Below are 21,019 nucleotides of genomic sequence, written 5' to 3'. Positions count from 1 at the left end.
TTTATCTCACTTAAATAATTGAACAAAACATCTTAGAAGCCCTTTTATTCTTAGGCACAAAATCTCTTTTATCTCACAGAATAGACTACAAGATAGATGAGAAGCGGACAACAAGGGTGCCTTATAATCTAATTAAGATGAGATAAACTAGCCATGGTTTAAATCCTATTAAAACAAGACCCATCCACTAGCTACTTTTGACAACTCCCCTTTGGGTTGAGAATAACTAGCCATCATTGTCTTGATTGGCCTTGATATCTACAACTCAATGTATTATAATTGTGGACCAAATCCTTTAACACATAAAGTACATGCATTTTTAATTGCTCATTATGATCCATCCACCCTCTTTCTTTGAGGGGTAGACTCCTAAGATGGTTGTTTGAATTAAGGCTTGGGTTGTTGAACAACTAAGGGACAATCTCAAATTTCGGGGTTCAAGGATTGGTAATGAGCAAGTATTTGATAGATTACGTTACATGACCTATTAAGTAAAATGTCTCAGTGCTAACTTTTATTCAATGGAGTCTTTAAGGTGCTTAGAGAGATTAACTTGGACACATACCCCTTTTTGAGAGTGTGCCAAAAAAGGAATACTCGTTCTACATGAATGACTTGGCCTAGAGATACTATGATGTAGTCTAAGAAGAACCAAAGTGGTAGGGGAAGACTAGGGAACTAAACCCAGACTAAAACTCAAAGTGGACACTTTTAAGAGATAATAAAGTCTTGAGTCCTAAGGGAAACACAATAAAAGAGAATTGAATGTACCAAGGGCCAAACTCGACATTAGCAAGCAAAAAAAGGTATTTAGTAAGATTTTGAATGTCCCCTATGTGATCCCATGTAGGACCTAAAAAAATTGGCTTAGCATAGGTGGATGCTTTTAGAGGGAATTCTTAACCAAAAATAATTGACAATAGTTTAGTTTTCAAGCCATCAACAAGCATTCTCAATATCATGAACAAGCAAAATAACATTGAGGGCAAAATAATTACCCTTTAAACCATCTTCAATATGGATTTGTGATGGTGTTTGTGAACAATTTTCCTAAGCATCTAAACTAACAATCGCAATGTCATGCACAAGACTAAAATAATTGAAAACCATTTTAAAGAAAGGTAAAAAAAACCCACCCCAAAAGAAATAAGAGAACTTGCAATAAATGAAAAGATTTCGTACTTGAAATAACAATATAAAAAAATAACAAAAAATAATAAAACAATATGAACAAGAACCTATCACCATTAGGGAAGCACTAGTAGCCATTATAACTAAGTTTGTCCACCCACTTATCTTAAACGGTACATTAGATTCCGACGAATTTTTTGTTGTTGTCTTCATATGTGACTTATTTGTTTATAGCTATGGTTCTGGTTTCTCGGGAGTAAAGACAAATGTTGTGGGGTCTGTTATACACACAAGGGTAAAAAATGGAGCATTTAGAAGTGTTGCCCGATACTTACTTAAAGATGTCCCAATAATCGTGCATTACAACCACCTCAAAAATTTTAACTACTGGAAGTACAAGTGAATGACTATTAGTATATGTGAAATTTATTAATGAACTTTTAATTATTATTATTTTTTCATTTTTAAATTAATAATTAAAAAAATTAAGTGACCAAAAAATAAATGATAATTACAACACGATTGACTACTAAACCCCTTCCCCTATATATGCACCACAACTTATTATAACTCTCCCCACTCATCACTATATCAATTCACTCCCTCCATAATCTAAGCTTGTGGCTAACCTCATGTTCCCATGTGGCTACGTAACTCTATTTTCTACTTAAATTTAAGAAAAATGCCACATGGCTCCACAATTTTTTTTCCCTTTTTTTTTAAGAATTTATTTCTTTTTTTTTTCCAAATTTTAAATACACAAATTAGTATTAATGCTATTAATACAAAGTTAAAATGTTCTGCTTAAAAATAAGCAGCAAAGATAAATATTCATGGGGTCAGCTGCTTCACAAATAATCCCTAAAAATATTGAGCAGCCAAGCTAAACAGCCGCATGAGAACATACCCTAACTTCTTGCAACTATCATCGCAAGATGCCTCGCTTCCCAACAATTGACAACAAAAATAACTTCCCCTATTTTCAAAAAATCTAATAATTTCAACGAGTGCCTCGTGTCATCGAGATGATCTTAAATTGCAAAATGGCGCGATACCCAATTTTACTGTGATTTACATCTTCCCCATTCTGATCTGTAGAAATCGACGTCATTCCCCAACAAATCTGTTCAAGTCAACCCAGGCCGCAACACATGGACAAAAGTTTTCCCTGTCTAATTTTAGCTAACGCTAAAACTGAGTAAACTAACAGATCACAGAAAACGCTTTAAAAACCCCTACACAAATCTCACAATTCCATGATCTCTTCTGATTGTTCTTACCTATCAATCGCATAACTCTTTACCCTGCACAGAAATGGCGGATGAAAGAGGAGCTTCCTCCTCATCAGCAGCGCTGCTACCCAAATCTTCCCAATCCGAAAACGCAGCGCTGTCGTCTGTGTGGAAATCGTTCGGAAACATTCTGATCGCCATTGTTGGGGCAGGTGTTCTTGGATTGCCCTACACCTTCATGAAAACAGGGTGGCTTGCAGGGATTCTAATTCTGGGCACTGTTGCAGGCCTTACATATTACTGCATGTTGCTGCTGCTGTGGACCAAAAGAAAGCTTGAGAACGATGGGTATGTGAAAATCAAAAGCTATGGCGATGTCGCTTTTACTGTCAGCGGACCCACTGGGAAATTGATGGTGGATTGCATGATAGTGCTCAGCCAGGCGGGATTCTGTGTCAGTTACCTCATTTTCATCGGCAACAGTTTGTCCTCTGTATTATCTGGCCCGGAAAGGGAGCCCATAAGGAACCCTAATCCTTACCTGGTGTTCCCCTCTGGAAATGGGAATGCACTCAGGGAGTACAAATTGGCCGGAATTGCTGCAAAAACGGTGTTTATATGGGCCGTTTTCCCATTTCAAGTAGGGCTGAATGCGATTCGGGCTCTGACCCATTTGGCACCGCTCAGTATTTTCGCCGATGGGGTGGAGATTTTGGGAATGGGGGCAGTCATGGTGGATGATTTTGTCACTTATTGGAACAGAAAAACGCCCAATTTAGAAGCATTTACTAAATTGGGTATGGTTCCTTACGGCATTGGAGTGGCCATCTATTGCTATGAAGGCATGGGCATGGTGGTGCCGCTTGAGGTTGTTGCTGATAAGAAGCACAGATTTGGGGGAATTTTGGCTCTTGCTCTGTTTCTCTCCACTCTGGTCTATGGGTGTTTCGGGGTCCTTGGCTACATGGCCTTTGGGGCAGAGACCAGGGAGATCGTTACTCTGAATTTGGGGAAGAATTTGATTACAGATCTGGTGCAGCTGGCCCTCTGCCTCAACTTGTTCTTCACCTTTCCTCTGATGATGAATCCTGTGCATGAGGTGGTGGAGAGCAGATTCAATGGAGCCCAATACTCCTTTTTGTTGAGGTCTCTGTGTGTCCTTGTGACCACCATTGTTGCTGTGTTTGTGCCCAATTTTGCAGATTTTCTGTCTCTGGTGGGCAGCAGTGTGTGCTGTGCTCTGGGTTTTGTATTGCCTGCATCTTTTCACTTGATTGCTTGCAGGAAGGAAGGTCCATGGCTTCATGTGATTGCTGATGTTCTCATCATCTGTGTTGGTGCTCTGTTTGCAGTCATGGGGACCCTCTTGTCTGCCAAGAACATCTTCTTTTCCTCTGCTCCTCAGCATTGATGTTGATATTGGCAGTGGCACCATTCAATTGTATGCTCTGGTAATCTCCATATTGTAAATTCAATTCATATCAGCAGAATTTTCTTCCAGTTTTTCAAGGACATGAAGGCAGACTGGACTTCCTTGGGTGTTTAAAGGTGCTGAACTTGGGCACGACCCTGGTTAAATTAGGCGTTAAAAAATAATTGAAAATGAGGGGAAAGGCCTCATTAACTAAGAAATCTTAGCTTAGATTGAAAACTCCTCAATCTCCCAACTCTTTGTTTTCTAACAAAATTCATTTTTAATTTTCAATATATTTTGGTGGATAATTTCTTAATGATGAAGTTATATGTTTATTTGAAGTGCCAACATATTGTGACCATTAAGGTGCTGGTTAAGATTCAAGTGACTTCTTTTGTCTAAACATATATGGAGAGTGTGGGAGGTTGTCAAACTTTAGCTTTTATGTAAGGGTTATAGTTTTTGGGATGGGCATTTAATATTTTCTTTGGTGGTCTTCAATGTCTCGTGTTTTCAAGGAGGTAATAAAATCTTTTTGAAGATATTTAGTAAACAATTATCATAATGTTTGATTTGTAAAAGTGCCTTAAATTCATATTCTTAAGTTTTTTTAAAGGGGCTTAAAAATCAATTTGACCTCTTTTTCAAAGCCATATGCGTTTAGATCTATGGTTAAAGGTTAAGGTGGTATAGATTTATGGTTAAAGACTACTGGCTAAGTGTAAATTAAGCAATTAAGACCAAGTTTCTTTTAGGAAATCTTGGAAGCGTTCCATCCTCACATAAAACAAAAGTTTGCAATATAAATCATACAGGTATGTTGGAAAGATTAGTAGTAGTACTTGACCACTTATTTTTGTAATTACACTCACAAGGGTTATACTCTAAGGCTTTCTCCAAACTTAACTATGGCATAGTAGTTCAATAAGAGATGATCTCTCCAATCCTATTCACACACTTCAAGTTAGGTTTCAAAAATCTTGGTAACTCAATTTTGCTCATTTTGTTTGGTATATCCTTGAACAATGCTTACAATTGGGGATTTGATTGGTCTATCTCAGGGCTTCAAAACCTAAGTAGAATTTTTGCCCCCATTTCTATTAATAATTTATTTTGATTTTGTCATAAAGCTTAACATGGACTTATTGAAATCCTTTCAATCCAAAACTTTGTCATGGTGCATTGTGCTCCTGGGAGATTGGCCAATTCACCTAGATCAAGAATGCTTTTTGAATGGAAGTCTTCTTTTCTATTTGGAAAATTTGAAGTTCCACTTTATTTTAATGTTCTATTGATCAACATCTTTCCTTGTATGCAAAAGTGGTTATCATTTGCAATGTTCCTTTGCATATCCAAGTTTAGGCTAATAAAGTGGCATTGAAAGTTGTGCATTGCAAGTACTTCTTGATCATTAGAGTAATGCCCCTTGCACAATGACAATTGTTCCTCTAGAGTCACCTTCTCATGTTGCCAAGCGACCTAAGAAGAGGGCACAATAGTAGTTCTTGATGACATTCTAGGAGTTGCATTGGCTAGTGGGTGAGTACATTGAGTTGAGAGGAAAAGAAGTGGCAAAAAGTGTCATTTTTTACTAAACATGTACATATTTTAAAAACATGAATGAGGCTTAGCATTTATGTGTTTTGCTATCGAAACAAAAATATAAAAAATTGGTTATGTCATTGCCATAACCCTTGACCTCAAAAGCCCTCAAGAATGCAAACTATGTTATTCCATGAGTGCATTTTGGTGAACTGAACCATTTGCAAACCCCCTCTACATTTTTAACAATGTTGTGTTGAAGAGAGGCAAGTGATATAAACCCTTCTTATAAATCTACTCTTACACTTCTTATAAACCCTTCACAAATGTTGTGTTGAAGAGAGGCATTTTGGTGTTGAAGAGAGGCAAGTGATATAAATCTACTCTTATGCTTCTTATAAACCCTTCACAAAGCCAATAAGTTTTAGGAAATTTGAGGAAAAATAAAATTTGAATTGTAAAATTAGTTGAAACATTGACATCCAACACCCACCATGTATAAACCATCAAATATATTAGAAGCAATGATGAATCAAGTAGACTTTGTGATAATTTGATTTCATCAATGTAAAACACATAGGGAGTCATGCCACCAATTTTATGTGATGAAGTTATCCTATGATGAAGTCAAAATAAAAGAGATAATAGAACACGGATTTGTGCATTTTTAACATATCCAAAAATTACTAATCCCTTACACTAAATTGTAAGAGATTTCCTATCTATTGGTACAATCATAATTAAATAATTTATTTTTCTAGGGTAGAGGACAAACTTCTATCCAAGATAGAGATGGGTCTCGCCATACACCAAACCATCCAAAAAGACCACTAGCCCAAAACCCAATTCATCATGTGATAGTGTCACTAGTCATCAACACTATGAAGGTTTAGACCCTCCAATGCAATTGATACTCTCATTCATACAATATTGCCCATATGTCTCAATCTCATAGTTCAAATGATGATCTTATCAGAAAACTATTCTAATCCTAATATTATCACTCCTACTTCTGTTAAGGTGTTATTCTATCTAGATTGGAGGACATCATGATCCACATGGTGCACATTTTGTCACCCTTTGCAAGTGTACTCATTGTGTCTTGGTCTAACACCACAATATTAAAGATTGGATTTTATTTTCATCGCTAATGAGCTAGCACATAATTTTCTTGGTGGTCATGCAGAGATATTTTTATATGAATTTATATTATATTTTATATTTTATATTTGAGATTTTGAAATGTAAACTGAACATTAATTCTAGAATTGAATTAATATATATTTACTATACATTTTAGGGTCCACCATCATAAATACATCATTGACCATAACGCCAATGAATGTCATAGTTCCATTTGTTTTAGGGGTAAATTTCTAATAGATCTCTAAAAATTAATTAGAAATTATTCACAATAATGCTAAATTTATAAAAACATAATTTCTACTTCAGTAGGTGGGTAATGGACCATCATCTAATATATGTGATGGTAGTGGAAGATACAACATAGTAGCCTTGGTGTGGCTCTTGCTACTAATAATCTCTTCAAATCTGGAAAGCTCCTCAAAAAGTTAAACAACACCTTCATTGCTTTGGTCCCCAAAATTCAGGAGTCGTCTTCTCTGAAAGACTTTTGCCCAATCAGCCTCTGCAATATTGTCTACAAGATCTTCACCAAAGTCCTAGTCAATAGACTCAAACCCTTTCTAGACTCCCTTATCAGTTTGAGTTAAAAGGGGTTTGTCCCTGGCAGACAAATTCTTGATGCGGCCATCTCCACTCATGAGATCATTCATTCTATGGACAAATGTTGTAATCCAAGTATGGTGTTAAAGTTAGATATTTCGAAGGCCTACGACAGAGTTAAATCGAGCTTTCTTTTCAAGGTCTTGCAAAAGCTTGGTGTTGGGGGAAAACTGTTCAACCTTATCAAGGAATGCATACCTACGGTTAACTACTTCGTCCTTTTCAATGGGAGCCCTCTAGAGACCTTTGGGGCTTCTAGGGGGCTGAGACAAGGTGACCCTCTTTCACCTTACCTTTTTATTATCCTTGCTGAAGTTTTGGCAAAAAAGTTCAACTCTTTGGTTGGCAGTGGGGTCCCCCGTGGAATCAAACCTGCTTCCACTATTCCTCCTACCATTTTGCAGTAGTTTGTGGATGACACCTTTCTCTTTGGAATCTCTTCCGTGGTGGAGGCCAGGGGATGGAAATCCCTTCTCAACTAGTATGCAGATGCTTTTGGTCAGCTCATTAATTATGATAAAAGCAATATCTACTTCATCCACACTATTGCCAGTCTTCAAGATAAAATTTGAAGGATCCTGAGTTGTCAAATGGCCTCCCTCCCAGGTATTTACCTTGGGTTACCTCTAACTATCAAGGATGTTTCTAACTCCTTCTGGGCGACTATCCTTGAAAGAATGCAAAGAAAGTTGGTTGGGTGGAAGGGAAGGCTCCTCAGTAGTGCGGGGAAGCTTCAGCTGTTGGCCTTTGCCCTACAAGGCATCCCTATCTACTTCCTTTCCCTCTTCAAAATTTCTGCTGCCATGGCTGACAAACTTGAAAATATCCAAAGAACTTTCCTTTGGACTAGGATGGAAGAAAAGAAAAGGCTTGCTCTTGTGGGTTGGGATAAAGTCTGCTACACAAAACAGATGGGGTGTTTAGGTATTTGTAAAATTACCCATTTCAATAGGGCTCTCATGTCTAAAATGGCCTGGAAACTACTACACAAGGAATTTGATTGGGGGTGACAGTTTTCTCTCTGCTTTAAGTGAAGATGGACTCCCCAGAGGGTCTAGAATTTGGAATAACATTATCAGCTGTAAGGGCACCATCTCCCAAGGTATGAAATGGCTTATTGGCAATGACATAAAGATTCTCTTCTGGGAGGATTGTTGGCTTGGGGAAAAACCCCTCATTGCCTCACCTTCCCTCAAAAGGTTTGAGAATATCACTAGAAGATTCTTTGGAGAAAGAGTGTCTGACTTCTTCCTCAACAACACCTGGAAGGATATGGTGGACTGCTATCTAGATCAATCTCTTTTGCTTCTTGTTGCTAATGAGCTACAAAAGCTTCTGGTTGGGACCCTCCTCCCTCTCTTTCCTAGGGAGGACAAATTTATTTGGAAATGGGACCCTCTGGGGATTTTTCTGTCAAGACTGCCTACAATAGCTTGTTGTGGGAACCTATCTTGCTTGTTAATTGGAAAGAGATCTGGAATCCTCAACTCATCCCTAAGATCAATTTCTTCTAGTGGACTATTTTGCACAACAAAATTTTGACTCATGACAACTTGGCCAAAAGAGGATTTCAGTTCCCCAACAAATGTGTCCTTTGTAAAATTGATGTTGAAAGCTCCCCCCATCTTTTCCTTCACTGCTCCTTTGCCAGAAACCTTTAAGGGATGGTCTGCCACAAGATTAACATTTCCTGGACCATGAATGAAAATATATTGCAGTTGATGCATGAGTTTGGGGGCCCCTCCTCCAACCCTATGGTCTGTCAACTTTGGAAGCAAATTCCCCCTCACCTTTGTTGGAGTATCTGGAGGGAAAGGAATAACATGATTTTCAGGGACAAGGTGGACTCGCTGGATTCTATCTTTGCTGGTTTTCTTAAACTCATCCTGGAAAAAATCTTTGTTGCTAGGATTAAATTGCCCCCCAATCCTCCCTCAAAACGGGATTGGGAGATCGCTAGTAGCTGGAACCTCCCTAGCTCCTTTTCTCACTTTGATGGCTCTAAATTTCTATTAAGGCAAAATATCATTTGGTCCCCCCCTCTTCTTGGCTACTTCAAACCCAAATTTGATGGAGCAGCTCGTCTAGCCCTTGCGGTTGGGGGCGATGTTATCAGAAATCACAGTGGGACCCTAGTTGTTGCCTATGCTGGGAACCTGAATGGCTACTCTAGCAATCAAGCGGAAGCTGTGGCCTTGGCTTGGGGAATACGGTTGTCCCTCTCCATGGACATAACGAATCTTGACATTGAAGGGGACTCTAAGCTCATTGTGGATGTTGTTAGAGGGAGGAACAGACTTAACTGGACTATTGAAAGTATCATTAGGGATATTCTTAGTCTTATAGTTGGGCTTGACTCCTTCTGTATAATGCATGTGTATAGGGAAGGCAATAGGGTTGTTGATGCTATGGCAGCCCTTGGATTATTGAACACTAGCCTAAGATGGTGGAGGAACCACAATTCCTTGCCTCCTCATGTTAACTCCTCCTGAAGGGTGAAGTTACTGAAATCAACTCCTATGATATTGCTTTGGTTTAGCCTCTTTTGGTACTTCCTATTGATGCTCTGGACTCTCGAGAGGATTTATTTTTTGAATTTGAATATGGGGAATATGTTGATGACTACTGCCAACTTCTAGATGAGGTGGATTAATCAACAAGGGAATATGTCGAGTACTTCCAGCATGTCCACCAAAGGGTATGTGTGTGCGGAAATCATGTTTGGGTACAATCTTTGCGGTCACCTCCTCATGATGATCTGGAAGGGTGATGAAATGTCTGGTTGTAGACCTCACTAGATTGTTCTCAAGGCTATCCATATGCAAATTCCACATACCACTTATATCATTAATCGAACTAGATTCGATTACTTGATAATTTCATATGTGCCTAACGTCCTATCTTTTGTTACGATTAATGACTCTCACAAGTTCCCTATTTCCAAGGTCATTAATGGCGATAATTTCACTTTTTGGTGCCTTGTTAGTGGCCTCAGGCTTAATTTATCTGACCCATGCGGATTTGTTAACTATATTTTCTCCAAAACCCACATCCTTAACATTCTTTGCATGGTTTTTCTTATATCCTCTGCTAAGCTAGAGCTCTCGGACTTGGCCATGGGGGGGTGATAGAGTGCGCTACGAACCTGATAATCCTAATGATTTTAAGAAGGATACCCTAGTCTAGAGTTACTGTGTGGAAGGCGGGATTGCGGATTTCATGGAGTGCCTTACTGGCCATGATGAGCAGCTCTCAGTCCAATTTGTGACCTCTTGGTTTGGCAAAAGGGTCATGATTGGGGGTGTCTCTTTTGAGGTTTTAGAGGATTCTATTTCTCAAGCGACGGGTCTCTCACTGGAAGGGAGAAAATGGAAGAGGACCACCCATGTGTCTAATAGTGAAGGTATGAAACGCTTCTTCAGAAACAAGGAGGAGCCGGTGAAATTGCAAGGGAGTTTTGCCCGTGAAGAGTTGAAGCACCCTTGGAACCAAATCTGCCTGTTAATCATGAAATACTTTACTCTGGAAGGCTACTTCAAGGTATTTTATTACTACCACATCCCTTTGCTCAATCACTTTTGCAATAATGACCTACTTTGTTTACCTTTTTTCTTATTGTATTCTCTGGAAGCTTCTATTAAAGAAGCCCTGGACCCCAAGAATGGGGACAAGCTGCCAATTCCGTTTCACCGAGGCCTTATTTACAAGCTCTATGATTACCATAGGTCTCTTTGCCCTCCTAGGAATTTAATGTTGGTTCATCCCTCTGCTTCGGCTTCGAACAATTTCACGACCTTCTCTTTTGGCCTGGATTTGCCTAGGTTTCTCTAATTTGCGCATAATGCCCTTGCAACCACTCATTCCCCCCTTTGTTTCTATCACTGAAATTACCCACTTTGTGCCCTCTCCCTCCACTGGCAAGGAAAAGTTTCTTACCCCCCCCAAGGGCAAAGAGAAATCTCTAGAAAAGCGCAAGAGAATTGTCATAGATGATGACTCTTCGTCAGATGATGCAGAGGAGGAAAACCCCTCTTTAGACATGGAAGGAAGGAGGAGATCCCACAGACTTGCGTCTAAGGGATCCTTGGCGAAAAAAGTGAAAACTCAACATGTCTATGAGGCTGATGAGGATTATATTGATGACAAGGAGGGGGAAGATCTTAAGGATGTGGACACTTCTGGGCCCCCTATGGATGCTGGAAATGATGAGCTAGAAGGGGAACCTATGGACCCTATCAACCTGGTGGACCCGGAGGAGGTCATGAATATTGTGGGCCTGGAGGATATGGGAACCCAGGCGGTTACTGTCCCTGCTGAGGATGCGCTGAAGATGACCGAAACTACCAAGGAGGACAAAGTGGACCTGGAAGTGGAGATGGGGCACAATCTTGAGCAGAACAAGGTGGGCAGTGCTTCTAATACTGAATTCCCACAAGGGATCCCCACTATAGAGCAATTCCAGCGCATCAACACTGAGGTCAAGATGATCCTGAACTAGATTGAAAGCTCGGTGCTACTCCTTGATATGAAGGCCATTATTGATGAGGTAAAAGAGTTGAAACGAAGGATGGATGTCCGTGATGCCCAGATCATCAGTGTTAACAAATTTTGCCTGCAGGTTCTTCACAACTTGGCTTTGACTCTCTCCCTCATGAGAGAGAATACTACAAATACTGATGTTGATAAGGAGGAGGCCAGGGAACTGTATAAGTTCCTCTTCAATTAATGGAACATGGGTGTAGATATGAATGGAGTTCGCAAGTCGACCCCTCAGGTCTTTTTCTGTTGGTTTTGGTTGGGGTTGGTGTCCCTTGTTTTGTTGGTTTGAACTCTTGGTGTTTTTTGGTTCTAAATGACTTTGGCTTTTAACTATTTTTGTGATGTTAAAGTGTTGTTAGGGTGTTGTTAATAGTTCATGCTATGTAAAGGGTTAGTGCCCTAGTTCTCACTACTTTTTTAATCAAAAAAATAGTAGCTTATATACGAAGAACAAGATTGAAGATTTATAAAAATTCTCTTCCACGATGAAAACTCCCACTCAGATGAAATCCACTCACACTCATGAGACTATTTTGAACCTGGCTCCTACCCATGCATCGGCTTTGAAAATGACAAATTTTGCAACAGATACTTCACCTACAACGATGTTTTATGGCTTGGAGATGTTTGGTTTGGTGCCCTATGTGTACTCAACCTCTTGTGCTGGGGTTTTTGCGCCCTTTAGTGCTACTGTTGCGATTTTACTTGGTCCCACTACAACTTCTACATGTTTGGTGGTGGGTGACACTGTTACTTATGAGGGTGTTTTGCCCTCTAGTGTTGGGATCCCTCCTCGTCCAATGCCTTCTACTATTGTTGGTGGATGAAGCTTTGCACGTGTTACTAGATTTTTTGTTGCCCTTCTTTTCAAGAGGAAACCTTATCCTTTTTCTTGTGCCAAGTCCTTCCTTGTTCTGGTTTGTGGCCAAGATGTGGTGGAAAATATGGATTTCTACCAATATTAAGGGTTGGTGTGTAGATTTGTTGGGTTTTTTCCTTCTTTCCAAGATCTTCATCGATGGGTGACTGGCTTGGAAGCCTTTAGTTGCTGATAACATTGAGATTTTCCCTTGTGCTAAAGATTTTTTTTGTTGCTTCCTTTGTTTCTTCTGATGACTTTGATTTGGTTCTGAGCAAGTTGTGGGCTTGGGGTGTTCATTCTCGCTCAACCAAACTGTGGACAACCTCCTTCAACCCTCTTACTAAACCACTCTAATCGATATTGACATCTCCATACCTCTTCCTAGGGATGTGGTTCTTATGGTTGGGGATAGGTCATGGACTCAATCACTAGATTATGAGGGCATACCTTTCCGTTGTTGTTGTTGCTTCTCTATTGACCACTTGGCCACATATTGTTCTCTTTCACACCATAAAGACGCTTCCACTTGTTTGAAGGACACTCATGGTGATCACTTAACTGTCCTGACTTTTGATTCTTTCTCTAATGACTCTTCATAGGATGGTAATGATTCCTCACAAGATGATCTTCTTGCTACTAGCATGTGGCCTCCTCAAGCCCCATGGATCCTCCTTCGCCTCGTGTTGTTGGTATGTTCCTGTCTAGATCTGTGGAACCTTATTTTCCTATTGCTCCTATTCTACTCCAACCTTTAGTGGTGGATTTGTTTCCTAGTCAACTTCCCACTCCTAGTGCTAGCAGTCCCAATAAGGGGATTCCGCCTCCTTGTGTGTGTGTTCCAAATGAAAGTGTTGCATGGATTGTTGTTCATCAATGAAGGGAAGATCATTATTCCTCTTCTTCCCAAACTCTTCCTTGAGTTATGGGTGAAATTTCTACCCACCCTTATGTGGGTTACTAGCTACTCTGCTAGTGTATTGTAAATGAGTTGTTTTGGCCTTTGCTGCCAGATGTATGTTCTTGATCGATTGTATGTAGCCCTTTTAGCTTGTCTTTGTATAGGGTCAACACCCTTGTTTTGTTGTTGTATTAATAAAAAACATAATATATCCTAAAGTCTATAGTAACTTATTTTAAAATTTAAAATGTAAAATTTATATTAAGTGTACTTAATTTTATTAATTATCATGTTATTAACTGATGAGTTCAGATACCTTTTGATATATATGAAAGATAAGATATTAGTGTTCTTTCCATAATTTCATCTTTTATGTCTCTGACATAGGTGTGAATATATAATGCATTTGTTTTATTACGAATGTTTTGTCTCAATTGATATAATTAAGTATTCACAAATGATTATCATTTAATATTGTATACTATTTTTGTTTTACTATAGACTGATGCAAGCACTTTAATTTGAGGACATGCCTCTTTTGATAATCATAAGTGTACAAGAGGGAAATCAAGTTAGACTACCATCTTTCTTTAAGTGTGTGTATTATTTTTCTATAATTTTTAATATCATTGTTAGTTACAAAACATGACAGTATATAATTTATATATGTTTTTGTCTTCCATCTAGCCTCAACCATTGAAGATTAGATTGGCATGCAAGACTCTAAGATTCAAGCTTGACTACCTAGTTAGAGATGGAGAGGTTGAATGTTTTAGGTTTAGTCCTTGGTGTATGTGAGATCATTTTGTATGCTTATATGACATTCTATTATATTCTTATATCACATAGATGAAATTTATATGGCGATATAGTTAAGATATTTTGTATTCTGAGACGTATTGTAGGACTCATGGAAACATATGACATTTGTTTGACATTAGGTACACCTTCACAACCTTATTGAAATATAAACACATATATAATATGTATTCATGGATTAAATGGTTTAAATAATAGGGCCTAAAATTACTTATTACTGAGAATAGACTAAAATAGTTTAATTTTTTATATAATATATATGTACATTAACAAAAAAAGAAGGGAAAGTGAATCAAATTGGGGGTCAAAATAGTGGGCAAATGAGAAAAAAAAAATGAATGGGATCACATTATACTAAACACCACTACATTATTTTTTTTTACAAAGAAAAATGCCTCATCTTGGACCAAAAGCCCCCAAACTTGTTGTTTCTATCAAATGAGCAACTTGCCTATTTTTTACATCTTATTGCTCCCTTTGGTAGATTTATTGGTACTTTTCCCCTTACTATGGCCCCTCTATTTGTCCCTTGTAGTTCATCACTCTTTGATTTTGGTGGGACATTATAAAATTATTGTTGAGCCCTCTCATAGGCGAAGAGGTCATGGTCTAGAATTTCACAGAATGTACAATTCTTCTTCCTATTTGACCAAAATTTTGTTGCATAATGTCTTGTTTTTTTGCATTTAAAGTAGTCTGCATCATCTCTTTTCACGTGATTTTCCTCCTTTGTAATTGAATGATTTATTATCCTCATTGTAGTTTTGTGTAGTAGTTCTCCAATGCATTGGTGTCCATCTTGTCTCTCTAAGGAGGTACTCTATAGCTCCATGATCTTGTATTCAAAGGATTTCGCAAGACCCTTAACATATGTTATAGTCTTATCTATTTCTGTTGGTATTTTGATGATGTTTAGTTGTGATTGTCATTGATGGACACACACTTATTTGATGTATGAGTTATTCTCAACCGGTAGTTGTTCCAACAGGTATTGTATGTCATTATATGTATAGTCTTTGTTTGTTAAAGGCTATTCGGTGTTTTCAAGAAGATGCTTACTGGTCATAGCATGACTGAAGACACCAAGCGGTATGAAGACCCCAAGCGGTATGAAGACCCTGAGCGATAGTTAATCTTTTTGATCAGAACACTATGTTCCAATTTACCAGTCTTTGTTAATCGGTAATCGATATATTGTGTTAAAACGGTATAATTGTAAAGTGTGATGAGTTATCATCCACCAACACTTTGGCGGTGTTTGTGTGTCGTGTTACCAAATGCACGTCTAGATGCATTGTACCTAGGAAATTGTAATCTAATCTTATTGGACCGACATGAAATCAGATTCCTATATGAGGACATCATGTCTAGGGTTTTTTAGAGTTGATGTGTGTGATTATTGCAGAGAAGATTAGGTCTGTACGAAAAAGGTATCTCACTACAGAGATTGTGAGTACAAAGGTTAGAAGACTGAAGTAATGTTGCAATGCATTAACAGAGAATTGTCAAGGATCTAATCAAGCACTCTGTGCTACTTTCTAGATCATTCACTTGTTGATTACTAATCTCTTCGACAAGTCAAAAACCCTTAACCGGGTAGGCCCAGCCAAGCCCATTGTAAATCCTCTAACAAAGTGGTTCACAATTGTGGATATGAAATCCTTTAACAGGGTAGTCTTTAACAGGACTTATCTTCTAACAGAGATCTGGATTCCTAACAGTATATGTTCTAGTGAAGAACATTGTAAGGCCTTAACCGGTCTAACCTAAAACGGTCTGGTTACTATTCTACAGATAGTTGACTTGTGAGTTTTACTCACCGTGGTTTTCCCATTGGGGTTTCCACATCAAAATATCTTGTGTTATGGTGATTGTGCTTCTATGGGTGAATGCTCTATTTGCTATTTGGCTTGTTTATGTTTTAACCAGTTTGTTGTTTAAACTACTACACCGGTCTGCAATAAAATTGTTTAAGAGTCTAGTTAAATTGCTAGGCATACTCATTCACCCCCCCCTCTTAGTATTCATCAATTGGTATCAGAGCCTACCTTTCTATAAGTCTAACCACTTGGAAAGAGATATGGGGGAATACAGCATGAGGGAACTCACTCACCATATTACTGAGTCTGAGATAGCCTATGATGAACTCAAGATCAAGTATAAAACCTCTTTAGCCAAGAGAAGAGAACTTGTTGAGCAATTGATGGAATTTACTGAAAACAACTCTTTCGATGAAGCAGACATGGAAGCCCTAGTTGGAGAAGTGGAGAAACTAAATGAATCCAAAACTAACCTAAGGAGGGAGTTGGAAGGACTGACTATCAGGATGAGTCAGGAGCTAGAAAACAGAAGAAAAGCTTAAGATTTAGTGAAGGACAAGGAGGGTGAGATCTCTATGCTGAAACAAGAGATTGGTACCATCACCTCTCATTTGCAAGAGGGTAATGAAGAGAAAGAAGAAATACAAGAAGACCTAAATGCTGCTATCTCTCAGAATGAAACCTTGATGAAAACCAGTGATGCTATTTCTAAGGAACTTGCTGAATCAAAAGAGATACTTGCAAAGTTCAACTGGAGTGCTGCTAAGTTGGAACAAAAGCTGGAATTGGTGAAGCCATCAAAGGATACCACTGGACTTGGTTTCTCTGGATACGAGGAAGGTGAAACCTCTGGAACCAAGAGTGATGCACAAAAGGAGCAATCGACACCTAAGAACAACATCAAGAGTAAAGGTAAGCAAAAATTTAAACCTATTTGCTTTAATTGTCTTAAGGAAGGGCATACTGTCAATGTATGTAGGAGCAAGGCTTACAATAACTTTCCTTACATGCAAAACAATGTGGCTAGAACTAGTATATTTAATGGTCAATGTTATGCATGCAACAAGTTTGGGCATAGAGATTTTGAGTGCAGGACGGTTATGAACAACTTTGGAAGTTATGCACCAAGATCTAAAGGAGTTGTCCCAGAACCTCCTATGAACCGAAACCCAAACCGGTATAGAACCTATGACCACTGGTCAAATGGTTATGGAGCGGAAAACAGTTGGAGAGCAACTTGTTTGATCTGTCTGTAAAGCGGAAAAATCGAACCCTAGTCGTTCTCCCCTCCCCAACTCCGAGGAGAGAGAAGGGAGAGTCACTAGGGTTGATGGTTTTCACTTAGGAGAGACTTTACATTCAAAAGAGGGGTTGAAACCCACAAGATCCAATCCCACGCAATGCAAGATTGGATTCTATATGAGTTTCAAGGGTTGTGATAGCAAGGATACCCTCTTTTGTAAAGAATGTAGATAGAAAGATTGAACTAGGGATGCATGTAAAGTGGGAAATATTCGCTTATAAACAGAGATAGGGATATGATATGAAGCTGCGGACCTGGAATTAGCAGTAAAATGTCGAGACAGCGTTGTCCTGCAAATTTGAGCAAAAGTTGACGGGACGATGGCGCCCGGCGTGCACACGGTCCTCCGAAAAATACGCGAAACGAAGGGGGATCTGTTCGTCTCTGCACAAGGATTCCAGATCTTCAATTTCAGCCGCGTACCTGCAACCTACACACAGAAAAGCGAAGACGATTGGGGGGTTAGGGATGAGGGGTTTGCCTTTAGGTCAAACCCCGGTTTTGGAATTAACCAAGAAATGAGAAATGCTGTAAATGTAAATGACTGTAATGTAAAACAAGTACTAGTACCTTGTTGTAAGGATGTTTGTATCCTTATATGCGAAGGTATAGATGTTGTTGTTTGTTGTATGTTGTATGTTGTAGCATGTGATCTCCTTTTCAATGGTTGAATCCTTGTCTTGAATGCAACACTTAGCCTTGAATGGAGACTTAGCATGATCAATTGCTTGAAGGAATGTTTGAATGCTTGAATGCTTGAATGCTTGAATGTTTGAGTATCGTTTCCACCTTTTTCGCCTCATTCCCAAAATGAGAGAGGAAAAGTAGTTTATATACTTGTCAATTAGGGTTAATAGACTGATTTTCCCGACCTTAGGCCGACCAGGAAATGTTATTTTCCAATTTGCAAACAAAAAGACCCGAAGTCCCATAGGAGACCGGGCCCAAAATAGGGCCAGGGACCAGGGCGTTGGGCGCCATGGTCCTGGGGGACCAGGGCGCTGGGCGCCCTAGTCCTGAAGGACCAGGGCGCTGGGCGCTCTGGTCCCACCTCCCGGGACAGCAGGGTGCAAGGAGGATCAGGCCAGGGTGCTGGAAAAATGTAGTTTTTGATGTCATGAACAAGTTTCGGGGTCTCCATTCAGGTTCAGTGTTGCGTCGCCATCGTGAAGACCCAAATGCGGTCGAAATTGCAAGTGTCACAATTTTAGGACGCTACACTGTCGTGGTAGCGGTCACACTGCTGCAAGATGCAAAAGGAAGAATGGAAATGTGAACACCGGACCATGGATAACACTTGGAATGGTATGCTATCATTGCAACAAACCGGGACACACTGCCAGAGCATGCAGATTGAGAAAGAATCCATTGGGAGACATATCGGTCAACCCAGAAGGGAAGATTGATGTTGAAACCGTTCAGGCGGATATGGATAAAACTTGGAAAAAGAAATCTAAAGAGAAGCCACAAGGTGTACCAGTTTCCGCACCCAGTGTGGAGATCCCTGAACCAGCAAACTGAGACTTGAAAAAGCTTAGGGGGAACATATCGGTAACATTGTTTCAAACCCCCAGAGTATATCGGTAAAGTGCCTTTATCGGTATGTGTTACCTATCAACTGACAGAAGAAATGAAGCAGTAAAAGATAAAATTAGGGTTTGAGCCCTAATGGTGATGCATTTATTATGGTAGGTGGGAGCATGTTTAAAAGTGACTTTTGTCGTCATTTTTACTTACCTATTTTCAGAGAAGAATTTTTCTAGCTTGAGTAGCACAACCAGAGCGATTCATCTTGCATTTGAAAGAATTCAGAAAGGAATCTTGCACAAGATTTTGCAACCACTTCAAGCTATCAGTGTGGAAGTTAGAGTGGTAAACAAACTTTTGAAGAAGTGTGTTGTGCTCGACATTGGCAAACCCTAGTTCGGAGTGTGAAGGTATTTCTCGTTGAAACATTCTTGTCATTTGGAATCTTCTAGATATGGCTTATGCATCTAAAATCCCTTCTAGTTCTACTGAACCTGAGGAATCATCCGACTTTCTTAAAAAGGATGAAATATAATACCCTATCTCAAATTCCCGTCGGAGTCATTGTCGAAGGGGATGTTTCAAGATATATTGATTGCAAACTAGAAGACCTATGGTCTCTAGTGATTCACTCCCAGCTGAGTTTGTTATGTGGAGACGATAAGAAGATTAAACCTAAATACAACATAATCGAGAAGAAGAAATTACACAATGCAGTATATTTTCTCGAAGAATTTACATAAGAACACATTAGGATTATTCTAAGTAGGTTTCATGGTGATAAGATGTACCTTGAGTGAACCCATGATATTACACCAGAGGCAATTCATGTCGTGATCGGTTTCTGCAATATTGGGGAAGTCCCCGTTCTTCTAAAGATCACCAAAACCAAAGTGACAGAGCTCACTGGTTCTGTAAGCGACCAACGGGCAACGCATGTTAACACCATATAAGATGACTTGGTGAAGTATGCATGCATGGTAATCGGCTATAGAGTATTCTATGCTAGAAGAATGAATTTTGTTCCTACAGCTGCGGTGCATGCCGCTTATAGAATGATCAAGGAGAATGCAAAATGTGACTTATGTACCTGCATGCAGAAACAACTCATGGAGAACCTAAAGTCCATCAAAGTGGACAAAACTCTGAGGTTTAAGTTCGGACAACTGCTTGTCGGTTTATTTTTCTATTTTCAAGGATATTTTCTTGGAGTTGGTGATGTTCAATGGTCAAGTGACCTATCAATTTCCAAACAAATAAAGAAGAGTCTTCAAATAGTGGGATCTGCGTATCCAGAGACTTTGAACAAATATTTTGATGAGTTCAAACTAAAGATGAACCAGAGAATGAGAATATCTGGTGATCTAGTAAAAAAATATGAAAATGACATCTGTTTTACAATCAAAACAGATCATTGCATAATGCAAGCGGTTGAGCCCAGAGAAGATGAAGTTGAGCCTATGGGCTATGAAGTGGTAAATGATATATTGACAGGGTATGCCTCTACCCTACTTGCTTCACCATTGGATCCCAAGAAGAAGAGGACCGTTACTTACTCTGAGAGGATCAAATCTGTCGAAGTACCAAAGCAGAAAAAGAGTAAAGCAGTGCCATCGACATCGACATTGGTTACATTTGCTACCAGCCCTAAAGTGACCAAGAGGTCTGCCAAAAATAAATCGGAGGCTATTCTGCCAAAGGTATTCGAAAGGAAGAGGAAAACCAGGAATAACTCACCGGATTCATAAGGCAATGAACTGGAGGTAGAAATGAAGAAGACAAGGCAATCAAGCAATAAGATGAAGTCAACCGGTAATGTACCAGCAACCTCTGCACCGGTAAATATAGATATTTCCTCTTACAAGCCTATGACACATTGTCAAAGGACCATAAAGAATATTAGAAGGAAAGTTCTTGATGATTTAAAAGAATATTTTGATGATTTCAATGATAGTGAAAAGGAGGATGTTGAAGAAGAACTTATTAAATATTTATGTATTAATGATCGGTCACCTACCGATATTAAATCAATTACTTCTAAATCTTTGTATGATTCTTTGGACAATAAATGGTGCATTGCCATTGAAAAGGAACAAGACATCAGGGAGAAATTTTTTGCTCGATATTTTCCAGATGCCTCAAATTCAGAATTGTTTGAGATTATTGATAAGTACAAAGGCATCTTC

The 21,019-nt window shown here is 39.1% G+C and overlaps 1 protein-coding gene across 1 annotated transcript; it reads left to right on the top strand.

Annotated features, from left to right (window-relative positions):
- The first annotated feature begins 2,183 nt into the window (after positions 1–2,183).
- LOC131060003 (amino acid transporter AVT3B) lies at positions 2,184–4,093 on the top strand. Its single transcript, XM_057993082.1, has one exon. It carries the CDS (start codon positions 2,446–2,448, stop codon positions 3,772–3,774), a length of 1,329 nt encoding a protein of 442 aa, XP_057849065.1. The 5' UTR covers positions 2,184–2,445; the 3' UTR covers positions 3,775–4,093.
- The last annotated feature ends 16,926 nt before the right edge of the window (positions 4,094–21,019 follow it).

This window comes from Cryptomeria japonica, chromosome 8, assembly GCF_030272615.1.
Source record: "Cryptomeria japonica chromosome 8, Sugi_1.0, whole genome shotgun sequence".
Classification (NCBI taxonomy): Eukaryota; Viridiplantae; Streptophyta; class Pinopsida; order Cupressales; family Cupressaceae; genus Cryptomeria; species Cryptomeria japonica.
Note: the sequence above shows the minus strand (reverse complement) of the source record. Positions and strands in the feature narration are given on the sequence as shown.